The sequence below is a fragment of the Theropithecus gelada genome, chromosome 7b (assembly GCF_003255815.1).
Source record: "Theropithecus gelada isolate Dixy chromosome 7b, Tgel_1.0, whole genome shotgun sequence".
In the NCBI taxonomy this organism is placed as follows: domain Eukaryota; kingdom Metazoa; phylum Chordata; class Mammalia; order Primates; family Cercopithecidae; genus Theropithecus; species Theropithecus gelada.
Genome location: NC_037675.1, coordinates 108,583,027 through 108,598,221, shown reverse-complemented (window position 1 = coordinate 108,598,221; position 15,195 = coordinate 108,583,027). Strand labels below are relative to the sequence as shown.

The 15,195-nt window shown below is 45.3% G+C and overlaps 2 gene segments (V, D, J or C); both read left to right on the top strand.

Annotated features, from left to right (window-relative positions):
- Positions 1-1,114: 1,114 nt before the first annotated feature.
- LOC112628996 lies at positions 1,115-1,576 on the top strand. The segment is given in 2 exon segments: positions 1,115-1,160; positions 1,245-1,576. Coding segments are annotated over 2 exon segments (378 nt in total).
- Positions 1,577-4,721: 3,145 nt separating this feature from the next.
- On the top strand, positions 4,722-14,656 carry LOC112628558 (the record flags this gene model as incomplete). The annotated part of the segment is given in 3 exon segments: positions 4,722-4,798; positions 4,882-5,195; positions 14,651-14,656. Coding segments are annotated over 3 exon segments (366 nt in total), but the record flags the coding sequence as incomplete, so codon positions are not given.
- Positions 14,657-15,195: the final 539 nt, after the last annotated feature.

Here is a 15,195-nt window from a genome sequence, read left to right as displayed (position 1 = left end):
AGACAGAGAGAGAGAGTTTAATAGTAGAGTTGGAGTGGGCTTCTATCCACATACACCTGCACCTGCAGGTATCTCAGGTGTAATAATCAACTGCAGGACCCCAAAGAAAATAGTCTCCCCTCAACCCCTGAAGAGTTTTTGGGTTCACCATGTCTCCATTGATTCTGTGCCTCTTGAGCTCCAGGAAAGTGCTCCCTGGTGATGCATGAGATCTTTTCTTGGGGTCTCCCTACAGAGTTCGCTGGGTTTCCTAAGGCCAACTCACTATTTCAAAAGATGGTGTGAGAAGCGTATGGTGTAAATAAAGCGGAATTCTGAGCCAGGTCACAGCCGCTTTATACTGGGCCAGAGACACTGGTAGGGATATACTCTGTCAGCTCAGATGGAAACCTCCCTGCAGGGTGCGGGCTGGGCGCAGGGGGCGCTCAAGACACAGCCTGCACAGTCTCCCGCCCCAGAGCAGGTGCACAGGAGGCTGGGGAGAGGTTCCTCTCAGGGCTTGGGACGTCCTTTAAAAACATCTAAAAGAAGTATTTCGCAAGGACTGCTGATATTTGTATAAATATCCTATTCAATTGTGACCATTTATCAAACCGGATGTTGTAATGAGAACCACTTTCACAATGGGGATGTCAAACTCTGCTAGTTATCTTAATAGTAAGCAGCTGGAGGTCAGGAAGAGCTCCTTTCTTTTAAATCAGTGCAATTTTTGGAGAGACACACTCATTCACAAATAACGCATTCGCATATTAAGGTCTAGAAATGGTTCACGTTTGAATGTCTCGTTGCCCCTGAGACATTCAAAGTGAGGTGAGTGTCCTGGGGGAGCTTGTTCTCCCGTGGGGGAAGCTCTGTCAACCCGGAGTTCAGGGATGTGTAGGGGACGCATGGCCTCTAACAAGATTACGGCTTGAACCCTCAGCTTCTACAGCTGTGTCGTCCATGTGTCATGTATTTGCTGTTTCTCGTACTGGGTCAGGAATTGGGCTATTAAATAGCATCCTTCATGAATATGCAAATAACTGAGGCGAATATAGTATCTCTGTGCCCTGAGAGCATCACCCAACAGCCACACCCCTCCTCAGGAGAATCCCCTAGTGCACAGCTCCTCACCATGGACCTCACCTGGAGCATCCTTTTCTTGGTGGCAGCAGCAACATGTAAGGGGCTCCCAGGTCCCAGGGCGGAGGCAGAAACCAGGCCAGTCAAGTGAGACTTCACGCAATCCTGTCTCCTCTCCACAGGTGCCCACTCCCAGGTGCAGCTGGTGCAGTCTGGGCCTGAGGTGAAGCAGCCTGGGGCCTCAGTGAAGGTCTCCTGCAAGGCTTCTGGTTACAGCTTCACCACCTATGGTATGAATTGGGTGTGACAGGCCCCTGGACAGGGCCTTGAGTGGATGGGATGGATGAACACCTACACTGGGAACCCAACGTATGCCCAGGGCTTCACAGAACGGTTTGTCTTCTCCATGGACACCTCTGTCAGCACAGTGTACCTGCAGATCAGCAGCCTAAAGGCTGAGGACACAGCCGTGTATTACTGTGCGAGATACACAGTGTGGAAACCCACATCCTGAGAGTGTCAGAAACCCTGAGGAAGGAGAAAGCTGTGCTGAGCTGAGGCAGTGGTGCAGCAGTTTTCTAAACTTCCGTATGATCTCATTTTGCATTGACTTCCACTTTTATATTAGCCAAGAATGTGGGATAGACGGATGCTCCTAAGAGATCCTTAACTTGCCCATTTTGATAGGATTTCCAGAAGATGCGAAAAGCCATTTTGTTAACAAAGCCTCCCAAAGCCATGCCCTGCTCCAGACACATAAGTGCCCATTTCCTGGTCTTTAACTGACAAGCTCTCATCAGAGCACCTGGGCTAATTCCACATCAGGTAGAGGAATGTGTTCTAAAGGAAAGCTAAAGTTGCAATAGCAATTCCTGCTTAATAACCTTCAGCTTCATTGTTTTTGTGTGATCCATCAACTAATTATGTTAGATCAAGCTTCTCCATGACAGCTTCTAATAAATATAAGGGATGTATAGAAGTTCCCCTAATTAAAACAATTGTCAACACAATCATGATATTCAGTTGTATCTCCACCCTTCCCACCATTCACCACAAAGTAATTCTCACTTCTGGAAGCTGGGTTCATTTTCAAATTAGTTTGTTTTTTTCATTTTAATATGTCAAGATTATTGTATGTGACTATTTTGGCAGAAATTGAATTTTGGGAACTTGACCTAACCAACTGAAAATAAATTCACAACTAAATAACAAGATGCCAGAATATAATTGGCTCCAGGCTTTGTTAATTCATCAGTTTATCTACCTAGGTGTTATATTTACACATCTTCATGCTACTTTTACAGTCAACTCCCATTATGTAAGAAATAGTGGATGCATTCCCAAGAGTCATGCACAGTTGTAAAAATGGAGTGGGTGAGGTGAGGAGATGATTGCTTAAATTTCTCTCTGAAGAACCAGCATTGCCTCAACAAACCACCTCTCTTCCTCTATGACTAGAGCTATGTCACAGGCCAAATGGACCTAAATCCTTGATGGAGATAAAATGACTACACGAATTGGGCCAATCATTTTTATACCATAAAATTAATAGACGACACAGCACTCCAGTCTGGGCAATAGAACAAATCTTTGTCTCTAAAATGAAAAAGAAAGATAAATTAATAGATACTCACATTGACATTTTAAATAATAATATTTAAATAACTCAAATTTAATTACATCCATATTGTTACTTATATCTTCACTGAAAAGTTCTCAGTCGTGCTGAGTTCCATCAACACTCCAAGTATTCAAATGTGGACATCCAAAGAGTCTGAAGAATAAAACACGATGAGGGCAGTGAAACTGGTATATATTCAGCACCTCTTAACCCAGGAGGACTCCATACACCCTGGCACACTGCTGCTTTTCTGAATGGCTCACAAGGACTCCAGCTCACCCTCCATCCTCCTCAAACATCTGGCCCCTACCTGCCCTAAGTTCCCTCTCTGCTGTTAGTCCGTACTCTGCCCTCTTCAGAGAGGGGAAACAAGCTGTCAGATGGAACTTCCCTGTCACCTCAACATGGAATGCACCACTTTATTTAATTATCACTCTTTTGATAATCATCAATTTCTCCTGACCTGTTCGTTACTGGAGATTTTCAAAGGAATCTCACTTGACTCTTCACTCCTTTGGATTTTATCTCTATGAGAACGTTAGGAAGTTTTACCCCTAGCATTATAACAGGATCTAGTGAACTGACACATTTGTGGTTAACAATAGCTACAAATTCAGAAACTCCTTGGTTTTCTTCCCACTAAATATAATTCTTTCTGTTCTGTCTATGACCATATCCTAGCAACCTTGTACACACCCCATTAGATGTCTACAAGCCTATGAATTATTATCTGTAAATAAAAATGTATATTAATTTCCCTTAATGTTCATAATTCTTTTGAGGGTGTGGAAGGTCTTTCTGAATCTGTTCAAACAAAAGGCCCAGATACCAACTGGTAGGTAAGGAGCTCACCAGGCTCTGGTTGTTGGGTCTGTCTCTTTCCCTCTGCTGTCACACAGGTCAGCCCACTTGTTTAGGTCCTAAGAAGAGAGCCCAGGTTTATCCTGATTTTACAACACTCCCAACTTCTGATGACTCTCCTGTTACCCACATTCATAAAGATAGATTACTTTTTACATAATTCACCAAACTAATGTCAAATGCCCAAGTTGCAATACCGCACACCCTAGGGTATGTTCATGCAAATCAATGGAGGAGAAAGTCTTTCAGAGGCAGATGGGCCTGACATGATAAATGTGTGGGTGAGGACTCTGGGCTTGAGTGTCATTGCCCATCCATGTTTCACAGGTGTGACCTGTCAGGGAAGGACCAGAGTTCCTTGTACTCTCAGAGGGGAGGGCTCACAGAGGTCTCCTCTGGTTCCCAGGAAAGGTAATTGCACTAATCTTGGTAATGAGACTATTGTACAGTGCTGACCTGTTACAGAGTTTTTGTGTGAAGTTGTCACTGCAATCCTCAATCCATGTATTTTCACATAGAAATGTCTAGAGGTCAGGCCACATCGCCAGGGTTACACATTGAGAAGGACGGAGATATGTCCCACTACTTTCTCCTGAGATCTCAGACAGAATCTCAAATTTCAAAAGAAGGGCAGTTCTCAGGTGCTTTTAAAAAATGACCCACTTCCTGGGACAGGGAGCTTCCCACTAACTGTGATGGATGTTCAGAACTACAATAAACATTGGGCGCACCCAGGTTTGTCTGAACTCACTGTGATTATTACACTCAGTTGCTGATTCAATGTGTCCAAAGGGGTAAATGACAATTTAGATGACCTGAGTGTGTGGTTGGTTTTACATGAATCTTTAAGGGTAGAACAGTATTGACCCTGTTCCAAAATCTATCCTTGATCCATGATCACACTCATTTCCCAGAATAGCTCCTTCAACACATTTCCTACCTGGATGAAGAGGACTCTGGGCTTGGTGAGGGGAGGTCACAGGTAGAGAACTGAGTTCTCAGAGGGTAGAGCCAGCATCCTCCTCTCAGGGTGAACCTGAGAGACTGGGGCCTCCCTCATCCCTTTTCACCTCTCCATACAAAGGCACCACCCACATGCAAATCCTCACTTAGGCACCCACAGGAAACCACCACACATTTCCTTAAATTCAGGGTCCTGCTCACATGGGAAATGCTCTCTGAGAGTCACGGACATCCTGTGCAAGAACATGAAGCACCTGTGGTTCTTCCTCCTCCTGGTGGCAGCTCCCAGATGTGAGTGTCTCGGGGATGCAGATATGACGGTATGGGAGGCTGTCTCTGATCCCAGGGCTCACTGTGGGTCTCTCTGTTCACAGGGGTCCTGTCCCAGGTGCAGCTGCAGGAGTCCGGCCCAGGAGTAGTGAAGCCTCCGGAGACCCTGTCCCTCACCTGCACTGTCTCTGGTGGCTCTATCAGCAGTAGTTACTACTACTGGAGCTGGATCCGCCAGGCCCCAGGGAAAGGACTGGAGTGGATTGGGTACATCTCTTATAGTGGTAGCACCAACTACAACCCCTCCCTCAAGAGTCGAGTCACCATTTCAAGAGACACGTCCAAGAACCAGTTCTCCCTGAAGCTGAGCTCTGTGACCGCCGCGGACACGGCCGTGTATTACTGTGCGAGAGACACAGTGAGGGAAGTTGAATGTGAGACCAGACACAAACCTCCCTGCAGGGAGGCGGAGGGGGCGGGCGCAGGAGCCGCTCAGGACCAGCAGGGGGCGCGCGGGGCCCACAGAGCAGGAGGCCGGGTCAGGAGCAGGTGCAGGGAGGGCGGGGCTTCCTCATCTGCTCAGTGCTCTCCCTCCTCACCAGCACCTCAGCTGTCCCCAGGGCTCCTCTTTCTTTGATATCTGTGATTCTGCTTCCTCACATCCTTGTGCCAGGAAAGAAAGGAGGAAGACAGGCCCGGTGCGGTGGCGTATGGCTGTAATTCCCGCCCTTTGGGAGGTCGAGGTGGGCAGATCGCAAGATCAAGGAATCGAGACCATTCTGGTCGACGTGGTGAAACCCCGTCTCTTCTAAAACTACAAAAGTTAACTGGGCGAGGTGGCGCCTGCTTGTAATCCCAGCTACTCAGGAGGCTGAGGCAGGAGAATCGCTTGAACCTGGGAGTCAGAGGTTGCGGTGAGCCCAAACGGAGCGAGACTCCGTTTAAAAAAAAAAGAAGAAGAAGACAAATGTTCCTCTTGCAGTCGAAGTTTCACCAGTACGAGGAACTTTCTTACAAGTTCCTGAATGGCCCACTTTTTCCTTCTTGATTAAAAAAATATATATTCTAACGTTTCTCACCATCTCTTGATTTGTGTCATCAACTGAATTGTGCCCTCTTTGAGATTCGTATGCTGAAACCTTCAATTCAATGGATCTACATTGGAATTTTAAGTATTTAATTAAGATTAAATGTGGTCATACATGTGAGACCCTAATGCAGTAGACCTGTTGTCTTTATAAGAAGAGGAAGAGACACCAGAGACCTCTCACTTTTCACGTGCACACAGAGAAGAGGCCATGTGGAGACGGAGTGCACTAGAAGGTGGCCCAGTGCATGCCAGGAAGAAGCCAGACCAAGAACCAGCCCTGCCAGCACCTTGGTCTTGGACATTCAGGCTGCAGAATTGTAAGAAAATCAGTATTTGTTTACACCACCCACTCCTGTTGTCTTCTTGTGAAGACCCACACAGACTAATACTACATAACTCTGTTAGCTTTGTGTCCTAGAAGGAGAAGCAGCCCCCTGAGGCTGGGCACATCTCTCAGATTTCCATATAAAGTAGGCAAAAATAGTAACTCTCATAAAAAGAAACGTGTCATGGCCCTGTTGGCCATTTTTTTAAAATTTTAAGACAGAGTCTCGCTCTGTCGCCAGGCTGGAGTGCAGTGGGTGATCTCGGCTGACTGCAACCTCCACCTCCCGGATTCAAGCGATTCTCCTTCCTCAGCCTCCCGAGTACCTGGGACTACAGGTGCGTGCCACCACTTCTGGCTACTTTTTTGTATTTTTAGTAGAGACGGGGTTTCACTGTGTTAGCCAGGATGGTCTTGATCTCCTGACTTTATGATCCATATGCCTCAGACTCCCAAAGTGCTGGGATTACAGGTGTGAGTCACTGCGCCAGGCCTCTGTTGGCCATTTTTGGGGCAAGGTCTCTGAAACCAGCCCTGGCGTCTGTGCCACAAAAGTTGTCTTTTATTTGGACGTAATAAATGGACAGTGAGTGCCAGCTGGATGGAGACTGACCAGTGACCATCTTCTGCTGTCTCCTAAGTATGTCAAAGAAAAACCACACCAACATCACTGTTTTTCTTCAACCTCCTTGAATGAACTATAGAAATGATCCCTGAAAGTATAGTCTATTCCTTCAACTTTCTCAATTTTTACTGAATCTCTTCCTAAATGAGGAGCTACATGGGGTCTGAGTTCTGTTTCTTTCTTCCCAGTTTTCCCCAAGTACCAAGGGCAGAACAGACTTTCAATGAAATTTGGCTGTCACTGCCCCCAGCACCACATCACTCTCTAAAATCCATATCCTGCATCCATCCTTCTCTGGACACCCCTCATCGGGCTACCCAGGAATGGCCAGAAGCTGGCATCAGCTTCTGGACTGAGGTCATGAGTTATACACACATGTGATTTCAGTTACACAGACTCTACTGCAGGACCACACCTGTGTTCTGAGGAGCTCAGGCACGCACTGATCTCAGTCATTCTTTAATAAATTACACACCTCTTATTAATGAAGGTCCAGATGGCCCCATCAGCTGCAGAGCAGTGGAGTACAGTTCATGGGTGGGTCAGTCAGGCAGAAGTTCGACATGGGATGGGTAGGCTGGTCACCTCTATTGTCGCTGAGGTTCCCAGTGGATTTTAATGGAATAAAACAATATTAACAACAAAGGGGCAGAAAGAAAGACTGGATCTTGAAGGTGTTTAAGGTCCAGGAATTTTGTTTGGTGGGCTAGAGAAAGATGCTTTTAAATGCAAGGCCCTAAAGCACGTACAACAGCTGACAGAGTGGCCCCTTGCACATGAGGGCTGAGGAGATGGATGGTAGGGGACGTTCCCCCAAGACGTTCTTGGGTGTGTGACGGTTGGACTCCTCAGGCATATGAAAATAAGAGCTGGAGTCAGGTAGAAACAAGGGCCATATCCCATAGGAAAGGAAGAAAAAACAGATGCGCGTCCTTGGAGAGAGCTCATTAGATTTGGTAGCTTTGAGATGAAAATTACTTCCACAGATTTTAATGTTCTAAGCTAAATATGAATCTCTTCAATAAAGTGAGAATTAAAAGGAGAATGGAGCTAGGAGTTGAGAGAGGAAACAAATCATGAGAGAGCAGAAAGCAAATCCACAAGAAACTGTCACATGACAGAGGCCAGAATGGAGCTGATGCAGCTACGTTGTTTCCTGCAGACCTAGTTGACCATGTGGAGAGGGGCTTGAACAAATGGGGACGTTCTCCAATCTTCCAAACCAGCCTTCTTCTGATGCTTGAGTAGGAATTGTGGTTCTCGGGGTGACTGTCCCAATTTTCCTGTCCTTACCTCTTCCCCAGGGGTAGAGCATCTTTTCCCAGCCACAGTGGTTTCTCTCCAGTATCCTCAGCTTCTCCATTGTACTCACCCCACAGATTAAGAATTTCTTCTAAATGGAGTTTCCTGGGAATCCTCTGTTTTCTTTGGTTTCTGTTGACTCCATCACACCCCACAGGATGCAGGTTTTAGTGGATTTCCCCTGGAAATGGTGGAGGTGAATCCAGGCGTTCAACAGTCCTCGCTGTTCTTCTCTTCCTGTCAGCACCACAGGACAGCAGATAAGGGAGTTGACGGTGGATTTTTCAAATTCCTGGGAAAAGCCTGCAAGGACTAGTAGATTCACACTCTACCACCATTAGCACATGCATCCAAGAAAAAAAAAATACTAAATATTTCCGGGTTAGCCTATTCCTCTCTCAATTCCATCCAGTGGCACCTACCCTGGGTTCACTAACATGTGGGCCCCAGTCCTCTCTGCAGGCGTCTGTCTCCTCAGATTTCAGTCCTCTTGTTTGCTACGTGAAACCAACTCACATATGTTACAAGTTTTTCTTCTTCCTTTATTCATAGTTTTTCAGGTTTGTTGTTAATGAGGACAGAATAAGATCGTAGTTTCCTCATGTATCACATTCCCACACTGAGTAGATTTCTATATAAAAGCCAGAAACTAAGAGAACAAATCCAATATCCGTATCCATTACAGGTGAATGTTAAACAATTTGACATATGATTATGAACTAAAGTACAATGAAGCTTTAGAATCAAGGCATCTCTCATTCATGTAAAAGCATGGTTACATTCGCAAATAACCATGCTGAGTGAAAGTAGCTGAAGAATTAAGAAAGCACTTCATAAACTTCTATTTGTATAAACCGTAGAAGGTAAAAGTATTCTAAAGTAACAGAGAAGAGAATTTGGTGAGAATTGGGTGTTGAAAGTAATGGGGTGGTGAGATGAAATTACAGAGAAGTGCCAGAAAGATTTAGGGGTTAACTTAATTGTACACGACTTAATTGAAGCCCTGATTAAAGGGTTGCACACACACGTCAACATTTTCCAAACTGTGCAGTATATATTTGAATCAATGATTTGTTAATTGTACCTTAAAAAGCAGTAACAAAGAAACAAATGAATATGTTGGTTGAGGAGGAGCAAAAAATAGATGGCTATTAACACTTGAAACATCTCTGACTCTTGAAAGTCCACATACATGAACACTGTTTCTCTGTATGTATTTCAGGTAAACAACAGAACACACTGAAAGAAAACAGAGATGCCTTAGCAGGGGTGGAATCCTGCAAACGTCACTGGGCATGTCCCACACTGCTCTGGAGTTGTCTCAGGAGAGGAGTCTCCTCTAGTGGTCAGAGGCACAGGCAGAGGTAATGGGGCTTTGTCCAGCTGTGTGACCTTGACCATATTGTAAAGCCACTCTGTTCTGTGTGTAATTTATATTCCTTAAAATGTAACATTGACACTTGCATTAAATGTATTCTGCAAATATGTAAAAATGAAATAAGATGATGACTGATAAATGATCATCAAGGCACAATCACATAAGGTAAGATGATATTTTCCTGAGTGATAAGATCACTACCAATCTCCCCCAGGGCACTTTATCTGCTCTGAGCCCTGCCCCTCCTCAGGATTCCCATCCCAGAGCTTGCTATACAGTAGGAGACATGCAAATAGGTTTCTTCCTCTGCTGATGAAAACCAGCCCAGTCCCGACCCTGTAGGTTTGGAAGAGAAGCCCCAGCCCTGGGATTCCCAGGGGTTTCCATCTGGTGATCAGGACTAGAGATGGAGGACTCACCATGCAGTTTGGGCTGTGCTGGGTTTTCACTGTCGTTGTTTTAAAAAGTGTGCTAGAGAGATAGAGTGTGAGTGAATATATTTGAGACAAACAGTGGATATGTCTGGCAGTTTCTGACAAGGATCTGTATGAGTTTGCAGATGTCCAGTGTGAGGTACAGCTGGTGGAGTCTGGAGAGGACCCAAGACAACCTCGGGGGTCCCTGAGACTCTCCTGTGCAGACTCTGGATTAACCTTCAGTAGCTGCTGAATGAGCTCGGTTTCCCAGGCTCCAGGGAAGGGGCTGGAGTGAGTAGTAGATATATCGTGTGATGGAAGTCAGATATGTTATGCACAATCTGGGAAGAGCAGATTCACGTCTCCAAAGAAAGTGCCAAGACTCACTGTATTTGCAAATGAACAGTCTGAGAGCAGAGGGCGTGGCTGTGTGTCACTGTATGTGAGGCACCCGGTAAGAAGGCATCAGTGTGAACACAGACACAGAGTTTCCTGCAATGATATGGGAGGAAGCTGTGCTAAAGGGGTCTCTCAGAACCCACCGAAAACAGGGGCAGCTCTAGGGCAGGTGCAGATGGTCGTCATGGGCTGCTTTTCTGCAGGGTCTGTGGCTTCCTCTGCATGCAACAGTCTCTCTGGGAGCCTCTCGACATTTATGCTCCCATGGCCACCCCTGAGGTCTCTGGATTAGAAAAGTTTATTATAAGAAGAGGAAACATTCTCATTTGTCCCAAAGGCAGATGTAAGTACTGGAGGCATAAAATGCACAGGAGGCCAGGAGGCTGTAGACATTGTTACCCCAGAATGTCAATCTCACCACTGGTGCTGGAGAAGAGTGGGAGTTTGATGGAGCTTCCCTAACTACTCTGGGTCCAAGCTAAGTCCAGCGAGGCCATTGGTGCCTCCTAGGACACGGCTGTCCATCAGGGATCTCCCATGTGTCCCAGCAGCAGCCACGCCTCAGTATCTCCACTGTGCACAGCCATTGTCTGGGAGGAGCTCCCAGGATGGCTGTCTTCGGCACACGCCAGGTGACGGGTGTTAGAGTGCAGTGCAGCAGCTGCCTGCCTGGTCTATTGGGCTCCCTGATGTTGGAGAGATGGCAGGTGGATTCTCAGGGTCAGCACACTGTTCTTGAATTGTTACATAAAAACCATGGTTTTACTTCATTTTCTTAGATGACATAGATAATTAAGAACAGAGTCTGGTCTGGACGCGGTGGCTGATGCCTGTAATCTCAGCACTTTGGGAGGACAAGGTGGGCAGATCACCTGAGGTCGGGAGTTCGAGACCAGCCTGACCAATATGGAGAAATCCATGTCTACTAACAATACAAAATTAGCCAGGCATGGTGGCACATGCCTGTTATCCCAGCTACTGGGGAGGCTGAGGCAGGAGAATCGCTTGAACCCAGGAAGTGAAGGTTGCAGTGAGCCGAGATCACATCATGACACTCCAGCTTGGGCAACAAGAGCGAGACTCCATCAAAAAAAAAAAGAAAGAAAGAACAAACTTTGCAAAATAATTTTCAACTTTACCCCAAATTCCTTGTTTCTTAATTCTGAGCTGCATCCAGACATAGTATTGCCTTCCTCATGATGAATTGTTCTATTTAAACTGAGATCAGTTTTTTCTCATATTCTTTGGTTTCTGTCCAAGTACAGAGATCTTGATTACAGTAAGGTTGGTTCTTTCCTCATACTAACCCTCACCTCCCCCGGAGAAAGAGCAGAGATTTTCCTCACTCTGAGTCTGAGGGAGGAGCTGTTCCTGCACAACTCAGAGCCTGCAGAGACCCCCACGTACAGCTTCAGTGAGTCAGGTATTTCTCCATGTGGGTGACCTCCTCTGCCAGTGATTGCTGTTCATGTCTAATTGTGGGTTAATAATTAGGACACCCTTCAGGTTGTCCCATCCCAATCCAATTCTGAAAATCACCATTATCATAGACAGAGATAGTTCAATGCCCGTTCTACTGACATAACTTTCTCTTTATAATTTGGTTCCAACTATGGAGAAAAATGTGACCCTACATTTGTCTGAACCTAACCTCAGAATTGGCTGCATTGCTCTAGGAGATTCACAAATTGAGCACAAGTGAGCTCTCTACTCTCATAAAAATGTACGTATTTGAGAATTTCAATGTCTTCTACAGAACCTGTGCATGCCAACAACCATGTTTCTCAGCACACTCTTGGCCTGGTGAAGCCCTCACAGACCCTCTCCCTTACCTGTGCTGTCTCTGGGTTTCCCATCATAACGAGGTCTTCCTGCTGAAGCTGGATCCATCCCAGGGAAGGGAACGGAGTGGGTCGGGTGCACAGATCATGAAGAGAGCACACGTTACCACCCACTCCTCAAGAGTCCAGTCACCATGCCCAGAGCCATGTCCAAAAAACAGTTCTTAGTTCAGCTGAGCTACGTGAGCAACAAGCACATGGCCGTATGTTTTTAAGCCAAAGACACAGTGAGGGAATCACAGTGTGAGCTCACACCCAAACCTCCCTGTGGGGGTGCATAGGATAGAAGAGGTTGCTCAGGACCCCAGGGGGCTCTGGGACACCAGGGGGCTCTGGGACACCAGGGGACACTCAAGACCATTGTAGAGGCACTCAGGTCAGCCTGGGGCTCTCCGGAACCACCGAGGAAAATCAGGACACCAGAGGGTCCTCAATATAGCAGGGGGCTCAGGACCATTGTGGGGACTCAGAAAGAGCAGGTTCAAGGCTCAACCTCAGGGCAGGTGAAGCTGGGGTGAAAAGGGGCTGGATGAGGGGTTTCGTGTCATCATCATATTTCACCACAAGACACCCTCCACTACATCCGTTCTAACGCATGTGAGTGTTTGTATGATTCGAAAATGATATTTTCGGGCCAGGTGCGGTGGCTCATGCCTGTAATCCCAGTACTTTGGGAGGCCAAGGCGAGCAGATCACCTGAGGTCAGGAGTTCAAGACCAGCCTGGCCAACATGGTGAAACCCCATTTCTACTAAAAATACAAAAATTAGCCAGGCCCAGTGGCACACGCCTGAGGCAGGAGAATCATTTGAACCTGGGAGGCAGAGGTTGCATTGAGCGGAGATCGCACCACTGCACTCCAGCCTGGGCAACAGAGGGAGACTCCATTAAAAAAAGAGAGAAAAAAAGAAAATGATATTTATATCAATATATAACCATAGCTGTGTGTGTCAAGTTGTCTTCTTCATATTACGTCAGCCTTGTCCATAAAGACTAATTCCCTGTAATTACTTGAGGGCCTCATAAATTGTGGTCAATTAGGTAACATTCATCTCTTTTTTCTGCCTTCCTTCCTCCCTTCTCTCTCTCACCAGAAACTGACATACACCCACCCCACAACACACGTAAATCTATACGTTTTATTCCCCGATGTATTTCATAAACTTGATTAATGTGCAGCTTTTCAAGCTTAGTTGCTTATGTTGTTGTAAGAATAAGAAGCATGTGTTTCTCAGCTGTGTACCTCTCTAAGCTGAGTAGCATCGGCTTATAACACCCAGAATGAAAAACAACTCAAATGTCAATCATCAGCTTAATTGGTAAAGAAATGGTGGAAAAGTCATTCACTGGTGTGTTAACCACTACTACAATCAACTAATGTTGGATACTGTCAACAGTATGGTAAAACTCACAAGTACTTCTAATGAGTAAAATGAGCCAAACAAATAAAAGTACGTACATAAGATACAAGTTTTATAAATTTTATTGAATGAAGAGTAATCTAAACTTACATAAAAATCAGTAGTTCACTGTGAATATTGTAGGAGAAGGGAAGGTCTAGGAAGGAGGAATTACAGAACAAGAGAAAATTTTGTGGAAATTGACTTGTTATCTATGTTGATAATGATTATGTTTGGGACAATATTAGTAAAATTGAACACTTCATAAAGATATTTTTAATTTAACCTCATTAAAGATAGTACTAATTATAACATGTACAATTTGGTAGAAAAAGAGTTAGACATAAGTAAAATACATGAAAAGTCAGAGACACCTGAAATACACAGTAATGAGCCCTGGGCATCTTTGCATTTTTAGAGCAACATTAGAATACAGCAAAATAATGGAATAATTCTATGACATTAAGAAAGTTTATCAAACCCACCAGACATGTTGTATTAGTTCATTTTCACACTCCTATAAAGAACCACGTCAGACTGGGTAGTTTACAAAAAAAGAATTTTACTTGACTCACAGTTCTGCACAGCTGGGGAAGCCACAGGAAACTTAAATCATGGGGGAAGGGGAAGCAAGGCACGTGTCACGTGGCAGCAGGAGAGAGAGAGAGTGACACACACGTTTAAACCCTCAGGTCTTGTTAGAACTCACTATCATGAGAACAACATGGGGAAACTGCCCCCATGATCCAATCACCTCTCACTTGGTCCCTCCCTTGACATGTGGGGATTACAATTTGATATGATATTCAGGTGGGGACACAAAGTCAATCCATATCATACGTCCAGCTCTATCCTGGAGTTGTTTCAGGGATCCAGTGTGTCCTGTTGATAGAAACCAGGACACCAGGCTCCCAGTATCAGCAGTATTTGACACCATGCAAAGCTAAGAGATCTCAACCGAGATTTAGTGTGGATGTTGTGTCTGATGAAGTCACACTCTCAGAGCAAGTGAATATGGAAAGGTTCATTATCTGCACTGTAGAGGTGTCTGCTGAGAACAGGGCAGTTCTCTCGGGAATGTCTAAAACGGCTTGGTAGAGGAGGAATGGAGACTGACTCAGGGTTTTTATTATGGTTTGGTGGTGGGGGCCAAGGGAGGCTTCCCACTCACAGAAAGGGGTTTGTAGGGTTTGAAACTCCACTGGCATCACATGAAGAAGCTCCTGTGACTGCAAACTAGATTCACCTTGTTCGACAAAAGAGGAGATGACAGAGGAGTGAGCCTTAAGTCCTCAGCAGTCATGCATCAAAAAGTAGTGTGACAACTTATTCTATGAAACAAGAATAAAAATAACGAATAAGCAAAAAGATAAGGGTTCAATATGGGTGGACAACATAGATGTCTACAGGAATGTGATGACTTTATAAATATAAGCAAAGAATACTGAAAAAAAGGAGTAGGGGTTGGGGAATTAGACAGGGGTCCTGGTCTAATGTCTTGGGTAGAAGCTTCTCACAACAAAGGGCTATCAGCTTATTCTGCAGGTCTTAGGCCAGCTATCTGCTTAAACACATCAGAAACGTCAGAGAATCTATAAGGATGCTCAGTTTAATATTTCTTATTTAAGTAGCTTTACAGTTGT